Source organism: Syngnathus acus, chromosome 3, assembly GCF_901709675.1.
Source record: "Syngnathus acus chromosome 3, fSynAcu1.2, whole genome shotgun sequence".
Taxonomy (NCBI): Eukaryota; Metazoa; Chordata; class Actinopteri; order Syngnathiformes; family Syngnathidae; genus Syngnathus; species Syngnathus acus.
In genome coordinates, this window is record NC_051089.1 from 3581104 (window position 1) to 3599456 (window position 18353).

Genomic DNA, 18353 nt, shown 5'->3' on the forward strand with positions numbered 1-18353 from the left:
TGGTACGTCTTGGTTTTTAATACATCTTTGCTCTTCACTCGAGTCTACGGAGCGGTGCGATGGAAATCCGGGGCGCCAATCCAGGAGGAGCAGGCTTGTTTTGCAGTTCTCTGTCACACATACACACAAACACGACACGCCGCCAGTCAAATTAGAGGCATTACAAGTCGTAAATGCGGGTTACGTAAACCGCAACAACAAATACGATTTTCAGTGTGTGAGTTGAAGGAGTACGGCCACAGCAAAAGTATCACGGTGCGGTGATACTTGTTAGGACACTCGAAATTCTGCTCTGGCCTTTCTGTTGTAATTTTGCAACGTGCAAGAAAATGCATGAAAAAAAAAAGCTATCAAAACAAAAGGGTAAATGCACGATGCCTAGCCAAAACATTGATATCTTCTAATATGAAGTATTACATTGATGCAAAAAAATCAAAGGAAAAAGCATGATGCCACGCTTTAGAACGCCAGCTTATAAATATGGCAATGGTGTTGCAAATAAAATAATGTCATCCATGAAGTGTTACAAAAACAAGCCTCAAAAGCTCAAGAAAAAGCTTTTTTTTCCCACCATGGGGGTATTCAGGTGTTCCTCGTCAGGTCGTAAACTGCAATGAAATGCTGCCACCCAGAGGGTGAATTCAGCATCTCATGCCTGGATTGTTATGCAGACGCTTTACAGTTACAGTCTGTGGATGTCTGAGGCCCAGGCAGGGGGTAGAGGGAGTTGGGATTTACTGGTGGGGGGGGCACGTGATTCTTTGAGCAGACAGTACACACAATCTTGCAGAGCGGAACCCCTAACCCCCGCCCGGGCCTAGCCTGCAGTCGCCCCTGCATCCTCTGACCGCTGCGATTGTCACTCTAATTACCGTCGGCTTTCTCCAGAGGCATTGTTTGAATGTTGTACATGACCTCAACTCTGGCAGAAATGCAACAATTAACACTGTGAAAAGAGGAGCGCCTCAAAAATGCACGGTGGCCCACCCAAGAGTCCAACTACAGTGAGTCGCCCTCTAACAAGTGCTCACTGTACCAACATGACCCGTTTTCGTCGGAGAACGAGGAGGGCTGTCGACTTGCATTTGTAATGTCCCCCGATGAAAGTCCCTGTGAAGGCCGCCGGCGGGCCCACCTACATCGAACCGTACGGCCCGGAATCCATTCTTGCGCTGCACTCATGTGGAAATAAACTTGTTTACCACCAACGACTCGCACATGCTAATGAGCGTCTGTTTGTTTTCTGCCGCGCTCATGCGGGAGGAAGGGAATTTTTATGATGGAGCTGAGGACAATAGATGACAGCCCAGGTGGTTGGGCAAAGGCCTACTTGGATCGACAGTGTCTCCTGTCCTGGTTTGAAAATACAGGTCCACTTGTATAAGGTGGTGGTCAGACCAGAGTCTGAAAAGAGTTTTATTTTGGAAATCAGGTGCATGCACCTGTGCTGCAGTATGTTAAGCTACTCATCATTATATGCTAGTAAAAAAGTAAGTGCATAAACTAGCAAAAATAAATGAAATAAAAACAGCTGTTAGAGAGTTTATTTGTTAAATGGGGAGTCAATCGCTAAATTTTCTTTGTAATAGTAATAGTCAACACTGTTCTGAATAATCTCTCTCTCTCTCTCTCGCTCTTTCTCTCTGGCGCTCTCTCTCTTTCTCTCTCGACACACACATCTATGTATAAAAAAATGATCAAATACAAAAACTATTTTATTTCTATAAAAGGAAATATTTCACAAATTACGATCTGCGTGGCAAGCACACATACGGAACAGTCTTTTGTTTGTTTCTTGTGGACTTTGAAATGCGGGCACCAAATACCGGAAGTAACGGAACAAACTTCCTGTTAGTAACCCTCAAGCTTATCTCGAGCGGTTACATAGCATTTACCATTTAATTGAAACATTTCAATTTACATTACGCGAAAACATGATTAAAGCTATATTAATATTTAACAACCATGGAAAGCCACGGCTCATCAGATTTTATCAATATTTCGTGAGTATTACTATAAACGTTTTTATTCTAAGACTTCGTTCGTTTTGATTCTTTTGTCGTGTATTGTAATTTCTCTCAAGAACGCCATTTTATCGCTTGTTGCTGTTAGTTTAGCTTTGATATCTTTTATTTCTTCTAACATCGAAATGAAACCCATCCCCAATAGTACTGCAATGCTATTCTCGTTTTTTTCCCATGATGTGTATTTCCTTTATTAAGCAGGAATTAACCTCGATATTATTTTTGTTTTCCTCAGGCAGAGGACATGCAGCAGCAGATCATCCGTGAGACGTTTCATTTGGTGTCAAAGAGGGATGACAATGTTTGTAACTTCTTGGAAGGAGGAAGGCAAGTGTCCATAGATGGAGCATGGCTTACAATAAATAATACAAAACAGTGATACCCCAACAACCCAGGCTGAAATCTGCTTTTTAATTTTGTTGCCCAGTCTTATCGGCGGCTCCGACTACAAGCTAATCTACCGCCATTATGCCACACTCTACTTTGTCTTCTGCGTGGACTCCTCTGAGAGCGAGCTTGGCATTTTGGACCTCATCCAGGTCAACTGATTTGTTTTATCTGTTCTCTCTTCTGTCACTGCGATCTCTGTGCTTTTAAATGTCATTAATCTCCAACTTAATTTGTGTTGGACTGATATTTCTGTTGTGACGGTTGCGTGGCAGGTGTTTGTGGAAACGCTGGATAAATGCTTTGAGAACGTCTGTGAACTGGACCTCATATTCCACATGGACAAGGTAAAAGTGATCAACTCACCTACTCGCGAATGATGAATCGCAAATCCTGTGGCTCCCTCTTCCTCTGTTTTGGATTAACGTCGCACTTGATAGGTGGGAATTCGCTGCACTGTAATTACCAGTAGAGTCCACAAGAGGGTAGCAAATGATAACATTAATAAAAGCAAGTTCTTAGGCACCCTAGCTGCCACCAGATAGTGCTGTAGTTGAGATTTCAGGTAAACAAAGCACTTCATTGTCTCATCAAAAGAGAAATCAACTATTGAACAGAAGATAGACTCATTTGATTCGTTAAATACTGCTATTGCTTTTTCCTGAGCACAAAATCAATAGTGAGTTTTTGTGTTTACTCACCAAACACATCTGAATGCAATTCAAGTGACTAATCGCTATTTCCTGTGTCAAATATTTTCAGCAGGTTTTGGCTTCCTTGTGTTTTGTAACTGTTGTGTTGTGCTTGGTTGCCCCCCTTGCCCCCCGCTGCAGGTCCATTACATCCTCCAGGAGGTGGTAATGGGCGGCATGGTGTTGGAGACAAACATGAATGAGATCGTGGCTCAGGTGGAGCTGCAAAACCGCATGGAAAAGTCGGAGGTTAGACACAGGCACAAAACACAAAAGTAGAAGCATACATATTAACACGTGTCTTGTTCCGGTGCAGGGAGGTTTGTCTGCGGCACCCGCTCGCGCCGTCTCCGCCGTGAAAAACATGAACCTGCCGGAGATCCCGCGCAACATCAACATCGGAGACATCAACATCAAAGTGCCCAGCCTCTCCCCGTTCTAAATACGGCTCGACAGGGGGCGGGCGGGATCCAGTGCCCCCTCCTCACTCTTGTGCGGTAAACTTGAACTCTCCTGACCACGGCGGCGTTCACGGCCGCTCACCCTGGCCGCTCTCGTGTACGCTGGATAGAAGCTGTGAGTCGTTTGAGTGTTGTTGTTTTTTTCCGTTCTTGTATCCTAGCTCAATTTGCACAATATTGTCAACATGTGTTCTGTGTAGCAGTGGTCAGTAATCTACGGCAAGTAAACAGCATGTACTGCAGCAGTGCCATCTAGTGGCAGGGAATGGAATTACACTTCAAAATAGCAACAAAATTCAGTCGCAACTAAAAATCTGAAATTTCCCAAATGTTCTGTTGTGATAGAACCCAATTCCTTCAAACTAGTGTCGGACGCTGAATTCATTTCAGATTTTCGGGAGCGGGGGCTACTGCTCAGTGAGTTCAAGGGTTCGTGCTGTTCTTTTCCATAAATTCACGTGGCCCCTGATGAGTTGCCATAAAGCATCAGGTGAATGTGAATAGTCATGCATGTTCAATATTTTATGACTTGGCTGACAAGCATATTTTCCCTCTTCAACTCCACGCTCATCACTGGTCTTGATTTTGAGATTTCCCAAACTCTCCCCCAGTAACTTGATCCCTTTGGCTCCCGTATAGCCTGGAATGAATCTTCTTCCATCCTGGCGTCCAAACGTCTGCCTGTCCTCGGCGAACTGTCGTCACAATCCATTACTCCCGCTCTTTCGCACTAATATTAAGCTGGCCGACATGTGCGCGGGTGGGTTTGGGAGTCACGTGATCGCCCCCGTCCTCCTAAGCGGTAAAGCAGCAAAGACGCGCTAAAGTTTTTTTTTTACAATTTAATTTTTTTTACAGGCACATTTTAGTTTGTGAAGTTCTCGGCGGGCCACACAAAGGCTGAATACACACACCCACACTGATGTTTTTTTTACCTTCCTACCGCCAAGGTCCAAAAGCTACATCCACACATACCATTAGGGCCATGTTCATCACAAGAAGACCCACAAAAAAGATCCAAGTTGACGTCTTAAAAAAATATTCGCGCCCCCTCACAAGACTGAATTCCCCCGTTTTTGCTTTCTTTATTCAGCCCCCAAAGCCAATTTCACTAAGGCCCGTGAAAATTTGTAGTCAGTAGTAATATTGTGAATAAACCCACCAAAATGTTTCAAAAATGAATGTTGGTAAAGACACAAAATTTGCCATTTTGGTCTAAATCCGTGCGGCCATCAACCAGCATTTTACACACAATAATGTGTCAAGTACATTCTTGCAAAGACAGAAAGTCTGCCGTTTTTTCATTTCAGCCATGAGCTTGTGATCCTTGTTTATGGGTCCACTCATCAAAGACATGCCTACCATATCATGTTGTTAAGGTCGAACTAGCTTCAGGATTTTTCAAAGGTCAGGCTGTCATTTGACAGACTTATGTGTTTTCAGGCACGAGCTCTTTTCCGTGGATCTGCTTTTGACGCCAGTCCTACCAAATTTCACGTTGCGTTCTTAAAACTGTTTTTTGTATTTAATGCAGTCGCTGTGTTTGAATGTATTGTATTTGTCTCTTATTTACTGTATTTCGTTGTCCAGATGTTGATTGTACATGAATAAAAACTGCTGCCAGCCACAAACTGCATGCAGTTGTTCTTGCGAAGAAGCGCGCCGAGGTACACCTTCCAGGAATTCTCTTGAAGCTGTGCCATCACAACCGAGGTTTGTTGTTACAGCCGCATTCTTTCAATCCCCCCCCCCCCGCCCCTATTATTTGATCATGTATCCGCTCCTCGGTTGCGCTGATCACGGAGTAGAGCTTCTCCACGCTTTCTTCCTGCTAACTTCGTGTATTACATTTGCATGTTTTGTTGTCATGGTGTCCGTCACCTGCTCTTGTATTTAAGTCCTGTCCACAGTGGCGGTTCTTCACTGAATTCCTCCCTTGGACGAGACTATTTCCGAACCTTCATACTTCATTCATGTCAATATAATGTAAGGAATAATAAATCATAAATATTAATGTCATAAATGACACTCTGTTTTTCAAGGAAGAAGAAACGATTAGCTCCTTGCCACAAATTCTATGCTTGACACAAAAAAAAAAAACTGTTGTCACAAAATATGCACTAGCAAATGTTTATCGATGAAACTAGCTTCAGATATGAACATCTCGCTAGCTGATTACGGGCCAACATTAACCCAAGGAAAATAAGTACTGTATTTTCCGGACTATAAGGCGCACCTAAAAACCTCAAATTTTCTCAAAAGCCGCCTTATAGTCCGGTGCGCCTTATATATGGACCAAATTCCTAAATTTAAACTGTCTCGAAGCATTGTGTCATGAAATCAATCATAAGTGGCCCGCTGAAGACTATGAATCATGAATCAAAAAGACTATGGATCATTATTTTGTGTTTATAAAGTAATTTGTTGCGCCTGAAGTTGAAATAAAAAAGCTAAAATGGAGAATGATTTGATTTGGACTAAAAATCTGACATGATGCATTAATGGTGCGCCTTGTAGTCCGGTGCGCCTCATATAAGGACAAAGTCTTAAAATGGGCCATTCATTGAAGGTGCGCCTTATAGTCCAGTGCGCCTTATAGTACGGAAAATACGGTAGGCCTAATAACGAAACTTGTAACAGTTGTTGTAAAGCACAATCTTATAATCTTAAAATTATGTAATTAGTGCCGCCCCTCACGTGACATTAAAATAAAATGCCTGCCTGGGCCATGTTGCCCGTGCCAAGAACTACCAATGTACATGTGTAACTCCCTGTCGGATCGTCATGTTTATCTTGTTTATCCTGTTTTCACTCCGCCTGCATTTTCCCCACGTCTAGTTCCCGTTTCTGCTGCCCGTCCATTGTTGTGTTCCACTGCCTGTGTTTGATCTCCTCATCCCCGTCCTCTACCACCCTTTCCTCATCAATAAAGCCCGGTCCAAGCTGCACATGGTCACCCTGCTCCATTCCGCACGTTTTGTAACCTCCCCAACTCAAATATGGGAAGTCATCCCCTCTCAGAAAACCTGCGGTAGCTCTCACCGGCTCCACCCTTGCAGACTGTTTCACATCAGCCGGAGCTCATTCCAGATCTTGCAGGCAAGCAGTGGACATACTCCGAGAGCCGCTGGTATGTACAACCTTCAATAGCTAAATGTGGAAAATTGCTTTTATCCTTTTATTGTTTTTTTTTGCTGGGGGGGTGCTTATATTGTTTGTAATATATTGTTTTGTTTTTACCGCTAACATGAGCACGTTAGTTCCAGAGTGCTTTGTAGTTTTATGACATGCCGGAATTTTTTTTTTCTTCTTCAACAGTTGGCAAAAAGTCTCATGGAACTTAATTGCAATACAGGAAATGTTCTCCCTTCTACATTTCATACCATCCTCGTTTCTCTCCTTGCATCCTTCCTTCCCCCCTCTTTTTCCCTCCTTTTTTTTGCCTTCCTTCTGTAGATAATTTTAAAGTATATCAAGGCCCACATTGTATATTTTACACTAAACACATCCGCTTTTGCTTCTAAAGTTTGGGATGCTTATCAAGGCTCCTCTGTGGAGTTGGCGTGTTCCTCCCATTTTCTCCAGATATGCATGTCAGGTTCATTGAAAACTCAAAATTGTTTAAAGTGCGATGTCGGAATGTGCCTTGTGATTAGCTGGCTAAACTTTGCCTCTTGCCCAAAGCCTGCTGGGATGGACTCCAGCTCACCTTCTTGACAGGCGCTTTAGAAAATGAATGAACATACTGTGGAAATATGGAAAGACTACGACCTGAAACATTGCCAGTAAAGTTAATGTAATGCTCATGACGGCCAAAATCAAAGCTAAGCTAACTCAAAATGTTTTGAGATTTCATAACGCTTTGCAAACTCATGACCTCACTGTAAATGCAAATACAGTTAATAAGTTCATTAAACGTGCTCATCTATTATGAATGCACCTACAAAATAGTCTGAAAAAATACATTACCTGAAAAAACATTTTGATTGGAAGCCGATATTAAATAAAAATAAATAAATTTGATCAATAGGCCGTTTTGGTTCCGTTAGCTTTCTAAGAAGCCAGTTTTCGAAAATCTAGTGGGCTCGTCTACCATGAGTAAAGTAACAACAAAAATGAGGGAAAAAATGGTACTCCTTATCCCAATTGGATCCGACATGCTTAAAACCTCCCACGTTATTGGAAGCCTTTGTACGGTAGAAGCATGTATTCCAGATGTCGAGAATAGCTTTGGGATGCGTCAAGTTTTCACCACAGAGGTCTCCGAAATTTCCTTCATGTTCTCTGCAGGAAGGCGCTTATAAAACGAGGTGTTCCGAAATAAAGGTCAAAATGAATTCGACTCAATGTGCTGCGCTCATTTGATGTTTTATGAGGTCCACGTAGCATTATTCGTGAAACAAGAGTCGTTCAATCCTTTTTGCTTCATTGTTTATTGTCTAAAAACAACATGTTTTCCTTGGACTTAACGTAAAGAAATGATTTCCCGACCTTTTCAACCCCCACGCAACTTTAGCGACTTCCTGACAGAGTCGTCACACCCTCTCCTCCTAAATATTATTTCCACTTTTGAAGACAGACGCAACAATAGGAACAACCAGAGAGAGAGTTGGCGAACCATCCTAAAACCACATGTTGGAATATTTTAAATTATGTGAATACATTGCGTAAATGACATTTTGTATGATTGGCAGTCATAACTGAATCTAAACAAGCAATCATTAGAAAATATTATGCAGTGATGACTGGAACAAGAAAAAAAGATTAAGTGGCCTTTTATCACAGTTTAATCAAAATCAGGTGAAGGAAGCTCTTGTTTAGTTTCAACTTTTCTTTTTTTTTTTTAAAACAACTTTCCAGTATTTCCCCACAGCTCATAAGCCTTCTCCCGCCAGAATTGCGGTGGTAAATGTTGCCTAGTCATCTGCGGTAATCTGATTTGTGGACTTGTGACTTTGTGTCAGCAAAAATCCACTTTTTGTTTTCTGGCAATTGAAGTCAATAAATAAACTTGCCTTGCGTATCAAACAAATATGTTTCTATGGATAAAAAACATATTGTATTATGTGCATGCAGTCGGTCGGCCCCTGGGAATTTGTTTTACGCATTTCACTGACTGCTAACTGGTGCACAGTGTGAACATGACATCAGGCTGGATGTTGCCAGGGAAACATCTGCACATAGTCACGCTGCAGGCAAATGAAACAAAACACAGTCACGTATGACAAATCCAAATATGTGTAATTACATAGTAGGCTACTCCAATATGGCCCACATTGCTTCGTTTCTGTTAATAAGCAGGCTTCGCTATAGCACCCAACTTTTCCTGTATAAAGTAGCTCTTGGGTTTGTATTTAATGACTGAATCAAATCTGCTTACAGTTTAAAAATCTAAAACGGTGTCAAATGAAAAACCTTACACAATACCATCATCAAAAATACATTTATTGATAGTAAACTGTGACACCCAACAAGATGCCAATCAGGCAAATCATTTCTGAAATAAATTAAGCTTAGAGTCTCAAGTCAAGCTAATAAGCACAAAAATAAAAAAATATATTAAATTTTAATATTTTGCTATGTGTCTGTCACAAACTTTGGTTTCTAGTTTTCTTTTTGAATACCATGGTTTTCACTGTTGGGTTTCTTCTTTCTCTTATTGTCTACAGGTAAATAACTGCCTGGTACTCTATTACCACCTAGTGGCCGAAAGTAATTGAACAGATTAACAAAGGCAGCTTTGGTGTACAGTCGGAAAACAGTTTTCAGAAAAAGTGCTTATGCATTAGTTGCGTAACGCACCATAAAGCAACATTTTGACCTCCACGCGCTGAGCCCTTTTAGACTCTGTAATACCATTTTTAGTTGACAGCAAGTAACAAAATGGCCGCCCCCTATGAAGTATAAAAAGAAGTACATTTTTCTGCTTACTTCAAATTCCACAAACACATCTTTCCATCATCCTCACAGGTATTATGAACCCACCTTGAACTCAAGAACGCCGTTACTAAATTGAAACAAAGCCTCACACGTCCATTGACGTCCTTCCTGGTCATGGGGAAGGTCTACTACATCAGTAAGAACGTGGGACTTGGACTACTCGTGTTAGCTATCAGCGCTCTGGTGATCATTTTAGCTCTGTCTATCGCCTACGACAAGGAGAAGGCCAAGAATCGAAAGGCCGAAGACCAAGCGGCGGTCAACACCGACACCCCCAATCCAACCCCCGTAGGGTCAAAAGATCCGTGGGACCAGTACAGACTTCCTTCCGCCCTGGTCCCTACCACCTACAATGTGACGCTGTGGCCTCGACTGAAACCCGACGCAAACGGCCTCTACGTCTTCACGGGACTCTCGGATGTGGTCTTCACCTGCATCCAGGCTACAGACCTGGTCGTCATCCACGCCAGCAAGCTCAACTTCACCACCTTCAATGGGCACCACGCCTCGCTGCGCGACCTATCAGGCGCCTGGATGCCGGCCATCCGGAAGTCTTGGTTGGTGGCAGAGACAGAGTACCTGGTCCTGGAACTCAGCGGCAGACTCACCAAAGGGGCATTCTACGTCTTGCACACCGAGTTCCAGGGAGACTTGTCAGACAGCCTAGAAGGATTCTACAGGAGCGAATACGTGGAGGACGGCGTGAAGAAGTAAGTTTTCCGAACTAGACTTTTGCAGGATTGGTTCAGTATCAGAACTGAATTCCATTACTTTTTCCAGAGTGGTCGCTACTTCTCAGATGCAAGCCACGTATGCCCGCAAAGCCTTCCCGTGCTTCGATGAACCCGCCATGAAAGCCGTCTTCAACGTCACCATCATCCATGACCGGGACAAAGCGGCTCTGTCCAACGCCCGAGAATTAGGTTTGAAAATAGCTTTCCCTAAAACGGCAAACTACACCTGCAGAGCAGTTTGTGAGTCCGCTTGGGGAAACACCAGTAAATTAGTCTGACTGTTCCCCGCAGACGCCAGGAATGAGGTCATGGATGGCGCCGAGGTCCGAATTACAAGGTTCGAGCCCACAGCAAAGATGTCCACCTATCTGCTGGCCTTTATTGTCAGCGACTTCTCCTACATTGGGTCTACCCAAGAAAATGGCGTACAGGTAAGGACTTTGACTTTTTAAAAAAAAAAATGAAGCGCTGATTCAAATGTACAGTTCTGTATAAATGATGTCAGGTGCGGGTATGGGCTCGAACAAAGGCCATTGACGACGGACATGGAGACTATGCTCTCAGCGTGACTGGGCAAATTCTTCAGTTCTATGAAAACTACTACAACACAGCCTACCCGCTTCCCAAGTCGGGTAAGACGTTTTTCACAAATATGTATTCAATCCTGTAAAAGAGTCCTTTCAGAGACATAAACAGAGTAATTGACACAGCAGTGTCGACATTTAATGCAACCTGTTCTTACCTTAGCAGCCATTTTGTGTCAACCGTTATCGTGCCGCCATTTTGTGCTGACCCGGCGCAGGGGTTCTTTGTCTGAATGTTCTGTTCCTTTCCAGATCAGGTGGCTTTGCCTGACTTCCACGCCGGTGCCATGGAGAACTGGGGCCTGATCACCTACAGGGAGACGGCTCTACTCTACGACCCGGAGAAATCGTCGCCGGGGAACAAACAACGAGTGGCCTCCGTCATCGCACACGAGCTGGCGCACATGGTCGGCCATCTTGTCCTTTATAGCGGTGGTTCTCAAACTTGGTTCGCTGGACGCACAAGGGGGTCAGCAAATTAATCAGTGATTGTCGGATCATTTCGGGGGGAAAAAAGTGAATCAGTTAGTGCGCACCTAGCTAGGCATTAAGCTAATTCAAAGCTGTAATATTGTTGATTAGGGGTTCCTCCCATCCTGTATTCTTTAGTGGTTCGGCAACCTGGTGACCATGCGCTGGTGGAACGATCTGTGGCTCAATGAGGGCTTCGCGTCATATGTGGAGTACCTGGGAGCGGACTATGCCGAGCCATCGTGGAACATTGTAAGAGAAACCAAATTAGAAGCACAGATAAGACAACCAATCACGGCTCATCTTCCAAAATTGAAATTTCTCAGTTTGAAACGAAATATGATTCTGTCATAGAAAGACCAAATGGTTCTGGATGACGTCCTGCGGGTGTTCAGTCTGGACGCCCTGGCCACCTCTCATCCGCTTTCCTGGAAAGAAGACGAGGTGAACACACCCGCTCAGATCGGCGGGATTTTCAACACCATCTCCTACAGCAAGGTGGGCACTCAATAAATCTACAGTTTTTAGTAAATGCTTTTTTTTTTTTCTCAACTGACCTGATCTCAACCTTTAGGGGGCGGCGGTGCTCAGGATGCTGTCCGGGTTTTTGGGTGAACCGGTGTTTACCAAGGGACTCAGTGTGAGTATCATTACAAAATGGCTACTGCGTCTCCATGGAATTGCCATGACGTTGCCTTCTCTCTAGTCTTACCTCAACGCGTTCGCCTTCAAATCCACCGTGTACAATGACTTGTGGGAACACCTCCAAAAGGTTGGTAAGACCACTTTAGTTATCTCTCAATTCAGTCCAGCTTTCTTCTTACCGCTCCCTTGTTTTCCAGGCGGTGGAGGACACCCCAGGCTTGCGTATCCCACACACGGTCCACGACATCATGAACCGCTGGATTCTCCAGATGGGCTTCCCAGTGGTAACCATCGACACCAAGACCGGACGTGTCACCCAGAAGCACTTCCTGTTGGATCCAGAATCGGTGGTGGACAGGCCCTCACAGTTCAAGTTGGGTTATACTATTTCTTGTCAGCCTTAGAACATTGTTGTAAAATGGTTGTGTTTCCCAGTTATAGGTGGTTTGTGCCCATTAAATGGATGAAGACAGGTGTTGAGCAGCAACAGTACTGGCTTCTCCACGAGACCGGTATCTCCGGGTTCTCACGCCCATCCTCTTGTTTTTTGTTGCACCCCCGGCCCCATCCATCCATCCATTATCTGATCCTCCCGTGCATCTTTCACCAGACAGCAACCCTCAAATGAGCGCCTCGGGATCCAACTGGGTGCTGGCCAACACCAACATGTCAGGGTACTTCAGGATCAACTACGACACGGACAACTGGAATCGCCTAATCGCCGTCCTGGAAGCAAACCACCTGGTGGGTGCGGTGTCTTAGTTTTGTGTTTTAGTATTATAATCACAGTTTCCTGCAGCAGTCCTTAGTCTCGATAATTAATAAAACGATTGCACAGCTCGAAATGACATAAAACACAACACATGCTAATGTTAGCTTACCCTGCTAAACTGACCATAGCTGCACGTTTTGGTCATCTTTCCTCAATCTAAAATCACGATGTACTCATGATTCCTAACGCTGTCTCATTCTTCTCCCAGAACATTCCAATCATAAATCGAGCTCAGATCATTGACGACGCCTTCAACCTGGCACAGTAACAAAAGCATCTACTGTCTAGTTATCAGTAATTATGATTATCACAGTATAAAATTGTAAAAAAACATATAAACTGTATATGTTTTGAATGTGAATGTCATTTTAGAGCCAAAATGGTAAACGTTACACTGGCCTTGAGTACTACCAAGTACTTGTCCAAGGAGACGGAATACATCCCGTGGCAGTCCGCGTTGGGGAACCTCTACTTCTATTTCCTCATGTTCGAACGCACCGAAGTCTACGGACCCTTACAGGTTAAAAAAATACACACTCGTCAATGTTAGTTGATAATTAGAGACAGAAGGGCAACTCTGTAAAGTGTTTAGTTGCAGCAGTAGATAACTGAAGCTCATTGTTAAGCTAGCTAGCAAGCTAGCTCATATAGCGGAAGTTGCTTTATGTTTACAACATCAAGTTCTGAATGCACATGAATTGTTGTTTTGAACGCAGGCGTACACCAGGAAGCTCATCCAACCTCTTTTTGGATATTTTGCGAGGATTACGAACAATTGGACGACAGTACCTGAAAGAATTACCGACCAGTAAGAGAAAACAGAAAATAATTTGTGTGAAACTCTTTTCTTTTAATCTGATTTAACATAATTTTATTTAATTTATTGAGTTTGATTTAATTCAAAGACCTCTTCTGCTCGGTCAGGTACAATCAGAGGAACGCCATTGCGATGGCTTGCGTGGTGGGCATGCCGGCCTGCAGGGACCTCATCAGAAGTTGGTTCAAACGCTGGATGGAGGACCCGGAACAAAACGTGTACGCTTCAATCATACACTTGACACGATATCCGTGCAACTGCTGGCCTTTTTTCAAATTCGGTACTGTGTATGGAGCAGGATTCATCCCAACTTGAAAGGCTCCATGTATTGTCTTGGCGTGGAACTGGGTGGGGCGGATGAGTGGGACTTTGTCTGGAGGATGCTCGAGAACGCCACGCTGGCGTCCGAAGCCTCCAGGCTCAGGTCGGCCTTGTCTTGCACCAAAGTGCCCTGGCTGCTCAACAGGTACTTTTCATGGGAAGAAGAAGAAGAAGAAGCACCCGACTTTCCAATAATACTGCTCTTTTGTTTGGTCAGATATCTGGAGTACACTTTGGACCCGACAAAGATCCGCAAGCAGGATGCCACGTCCACCATCACGAGTGTGGCTAACAACGTGGTGGGAATGCCTCTAGCCTGGAATTTTGTCAGAGCACATTGGAAGCACCTTTTCCAAGAGTAAGTGCATTGCCTTGGCTTCACACGTTCACTTTCTACACGTTTCAGAATTTTGACCTTTTTGTTTTTAGATACGGAAAAGGATCGTTTGGCTTCTCCTCGCTCATCCGCGGAATCACCATGCGCTTCTCCACAGAGTTTGAGCTGAAGGAGGTACGCTGAAAAGTACTCCAAGTACAGATACTTGTGCAAAAAAAAAACAAAAAAAAAAACTGGTAGAAGTATCTTACTAACTGATAAGGTTACGAATTGGCTATACATATGCTAGCCACAAGAGGGCAGCAAAGTAATGTTTTTTTCATATTTCTTCACAGCTAAAGAGATTCCAAGAGGACAATAAGGAGATAGGCTTTGGCTCAGGCACCCTGGCACTGGAGCAGGCCATGGAGAGGACGTCTGCCCAGATTAAATGGGTGACAGAGAACAAAGGCCTAATTCTGGACTGGTTCTCTGCGGAAACAGTGTGAAAGGGGGCGGGTGGGGTGTCAGGAATCATCTTAATAAGCTTTATCTCTGCACTGTGTTGTTAAAGCACGCAGCCATTTTGTCTGTGTGTGTGCTTAAAATGACCGCTTTCTAGGAGGTTAGAACAGCTCTTGGTGCAAACACATCCATTATGATGCCAAAAATGCATCTAAAAGTCTCTTGATAATATTGTGCAATTTTTTTTTAATCCATGGTCTAGTATTTAGAAAAGTGAAAAAGCAAGAATATTACAGAGTAGGCCTAATAATGTTTTTTTTTTTTTTTTTTTTTTTAAATATTGGATAACTGCACACTGTGGCAATATGGTGATACTACAGTCTGTATACGCTCTTAAAATTGCTAGGTCAAAAACAACCCAATGTGGGTGGAAAATTGGGCCGACCGTTTTGCACAACACAACACATTTTGTATGTAAAAAAAGCAACAACAAAATTATTTTTTAAACAACCTAAAGTTGGGTCAAACTGACCTAATTTTCTGGGTCAGTCCTATTTTAATACAGCATCTCAAAAGTTTTTATTTTTTTTACTCCAGTAATACATTTTGTCCGTTTTTCAATAAAGTGCCTAAAAAAGTAATGACACAGAGCACATCATTTTGGAGTCTGAAATTTCCCACCTTTTACGAACGCAGCATTGCTTTTTATGGACTTTGTTGATGTATAGAAGCTTTTCTGATGAAATTTGATTGTAGCAAATATTTTTATTTTGGTGAGACCTGATTCTTCATGACAGTGGCAACTCTTTTCGTCGTGTGTGCCGCTTAAGGGTCCTGGACTTTGGGTAAAAAATGTTGATCAGGGCCTGGAAGAGGTGTCGTCCTCAGCTGTTGCTTCCCCTCCGGCCCCCCTCAGCAGGGGTCTTTCCTTAAAGACTTTAGCGCTGCCATGCTCCCTATTTAGCGCCTCCATGTGCTCTGTTTGTCCTAGGAAGTCTGCAGAGAGGTGCCATCAAATTAAAGCCCTCCACAACCACACATAACAGCAACACACTTGGCCAAATTCGACTATTTTCCGGCTTATTTTGTGCGTCATATTTAATAAAAGAAAAATGAAAGTGTTTTATGAACAAATGATTTTGTGAACAGCGAATCACACACGTCAGTAGTGATAAATATAGTTTATTCCCCAATGTAAATAATCAATAAATATACATATATACGTATAAAAAAATGATATTTTGTTGCAAAAAACAAAAGAGTCAAGTTCATTGTTGCAATGAAAGTAGTCGCCTTGTTTCTCAGTCAGCATTATCCTGAGAAGTCATGAAGCTGTTGCTGCGGCAACCAGTATTGCTGAGCGTCAAAGGACACGTCGCTTGGAAACTGACAAGACAGAAGAGAAAAGACGTTAGTTACATTCATCAAATAAAATAGTATTGCCCTTTGGACAATTGTTCGAACATATTTTTTTGTGTTTACCAATGAAGAAAATGGGCTCTTCAAAAGTAAGATCCCCAAAAAAATTATACTCTTCATACAAAAAGCTACAGAATTCCTAATAAATAAATAAATGTTGAGAATTCAACCTTATATTATTTCCAATTTATTTAACAATAACAAATTTTACTTTAATACTTAAAAGTACTAGAGCACTTTTTTTAGCATTAAGTTTGAGTAAAAAAAACTACTAATATAATAAAAGCCTTTTATTTAGGGTTAGAAAAAATATTTGACAATGTATGTAAATTGCCAGAAATTCGCCTATGCTAGTTTTCTGTCTAATGGACCTTTCGGAAGAAAATTTGATTCAACACCTACTCCTAAAATACAATAAAATATGGTATGAGCACATTATTTACATATTTCACAATATATAAAAAAAAATAGAAGTCAAGCCCCAAAACAATGTCAGTTCTTTCATCCTGTTGTACAAAATTCTATACAGTATATTGAACTGATTAGCTGGTACATCTTTTGCCATACTACTACTAAAATACGCCCAATTCATCCTGATTTCAGCTGAGAGTATGTTATAATATTTAACACGGGTTAACAATTCCAAAACCACACAGAGACTTTTTCACTGAGGTGTACATACTTGGCAGCCATATTGCGGTGTGAACATCTGGTTGGCGGCAGCCTGCTCGCATGATGCTTCTTGGTGACCCAGAAACTGGTTGAGGGTCTGCGGTGGTTCCGCCTGGCCCAAGGGTCTCCTCTCCTGCTCCAGGGCCTCCTCGTTGAGTCCCAGCTGGGCTGACAGAAAGGCGATGTAGCGGGTGGCCAGGCGGAGGGTCTCGATCTTGGTGAGGGTTTGGCCCTGCGGCGCCGCCGAGGCCGGCAGGTAGGACCTCAGGTGGTGCAGCGCCTTGGTCAGGTCCCTCATCCGCAGCTTCTCCCGTTCGCTGGCCGTCTGGCGTTTCTTTCCCGGGTATCTGGATCGGGACTTCTTGGCAGGAGTTGGAGCAGGAGGACTTAAGAAGAAGGAGTCCAAGGCATCCACCAAGTTGGAGTCCTCGGAGGAGGTGGGGGACAGACCCGCGCTGAAGTAGCCGGGGTCCGAGGCCAAATCGTACAGCGGGTAGGACTTCTCCAGGAGAGACTCCAGGGAGAAGTTCTGGTTCTGGTGGAGCTGGAATGAAGTCTCCATGTCTGACATTTTCAGGAGAAGCAATGTGCTGTGCTGCAAAAATGGAGCTATTGTGAGGACAGACGGAAGCGCCGCTCCATATATGTGGCGGAAGGTGCGAGGTTGCACCTTCCGAGGGGCTTCGAGAGAAGGCCTCGCACCTCGGCCGGGCGGTCCCATGGGAAAGGTTCCAGCTCCTGGGATGAGGTGCGAGCAGGCAGCATCATAAAATAGGATGCCATGCATTCGCACCTTCAGAGCCCAACGCGCATGGGAAGGTCTCACCAGACTTGCATCCAGAATGGAGAAAAACAACTTTGACGAATGAAATAAAGTTAACACATCAAGAACTAACTTAATCACTTTTTTTGTATTGCTCTTAAAAATCAAATAAAAGTATTGCCTCATTATAAAATAGCTACCAATTAAATACACAGAAAATTTCAATTTATGCCCAAAAATCATAATTATTATTTTTGAAAATATGACAAGTAATTCCAAAATATGCCAATTTTAGCTAATGTGGCTCTTTTTTGTAAAAAGTTCGATTAGATTTGCAGCATAACTAAAAATTATATGAACAATATTTATTTTGAGCCCAAAATAGGTTTTTGGAAGAACTAATCTACAAATGATTACAAAAAGTATTTAGTAGCTGTGCAACAAAAACAATTTGAATCAGACAATCATTTTGAATTGACAAACTGATTTTAATCATTGTAATTTTAAAATGGTTGCAGACTTGAATTGTATTACTCCCTATTTATCGACATAGCTTCTCTTGTACACCAGATATGAATTGGTTTGACATGAGTGATGATTTATTGTTAACAATGAAGAAATATAAATCAAAAATTGTGTTGGTTTTCAAATTAGGAGAAAAGTGTGCCGTGGCAGCTGGTAGGTGTGAGAGATTCACACCTCGCGTCTTGTTTAGACAACCGGAGCAGATCGGGTAGTTTTGCTTCACTTCAAACGATGGAAGCATGCGCCAACATTTTTGGAATCATCATTTAGCCACCACATTTTTTATTTTACTACATTTGATAATGGGGGCAAAAAAAAAATCAATTTTCTGAATAAATGTCAAAC

The 18353-nt window shown here is 42.9% G+C and overlaps 2 protein-coding genes across 2 annotated transcripts; both read left to right on the plus strand.

Annotated features, from left to right (window-relative positions):
* Window positions 1–1826: 1826 nt before the first annotated feature.
* On the plus strand, window positions 1827–5195 carry ap3s2 (adaptor related protein complex 3 subunit sigma 2). Its single transcript, XM_037246630.1, has 6 exons — window positions 1827–2003; window positions 2260–2351; window positions 2452–2563; window positions 2687–2758; window positions 3245–3352; window positions 3420–5195. The coding sequence occupies exons 1-6, from the start codon at window positions 1935–1937 to the stop codon at window positions 3543–3545; spliced, it is 579 nt and encodes a 192-aa protein (XP_037102525.1). The 5' UTR covers window positions 1827–1934; the 3' UTR covers window positions 3546–5195.
* A 1287-nt stretch (window positions 5196–6482) lies between these two features.
* LOC119119981 (aminopeptidase N-like) lies at window positions 6483–15763 on the plus strand. The gene is made up of 21 exons (XM_037246532.1): window positions 6483–6694; window positions 9535–10214; window positions 10285–10427; window positions 10530–10669; window positions 10744–10870; window positions 11075–11229; window positions 11432–11545; window positions 11648–11791; window positions 11868–11933; window positions 12000–12065; window positions 12136–12311; window positions 12374–12450; window positions 12549–12682; window positions 12919–12974; window positions 13083–13230; window positions 13427–13518; window positions 13635–13745; window positions 13826–13993; window positions 14066–14206; window positions 14278–14359; window positions 14521–15763. The coding sequence occupies exons 2-21, from the start codon at window positions 9619–9621 to the stop codon at window positions 14671–14673; spliced, it is 2889 nt and encodes a 962-aa protein (XP_037102427.1). The 5' UTR covers window positions 6483–6694; window positions 9535–9618; the 3' UTR covers window positions 14674–15763.
* Window positions 15764–18353: the final 2590 nt, after the last annotated feature.

Coding starts and splice junctions, on each gene's coding strand:
- ap3s2 (XM_037246630.1), top strand. CDS start 1,935: ATGATTAAAGCTATATTAATATTTAACAACCATGGAAAGCCACGGCTC. Junction 2,564..2,686: donor GCATTTTGGACCTCATCCAG/GTCAACTGATTT, acceptor GTTGCGTGGCAG/GTGTTTGTGGAAACGCTGGA. Junction 2,759..3,244: donor TCATATTCCACATGGACAAG/GTAAAAGTGATC, acceptor CCCCCGCTGCAG/GTCCATTACATCCTCCAGGA.
- LOC119119981 (XM_037246532.1), top strand. CDS start 9,619: ATGGGGAAGGTCTACTACATCAGTAAGAACGTGGGACTTGGACTACTC. Junction 10,871..11,074: donor CTACCCGCTTCCCAAGTCGG/GTAAGACGTTTT, acceptor GTTCCTTTCCAG/ATCAGGTGGCTTTGCCTGAC. Junction 13,746..13,825: donor GAGGACCCGGAACAAAACGT/GTACGCTTCAAT, acceptor TGTATGGAGCAG/GATTCATCCCAACTTGAAAG.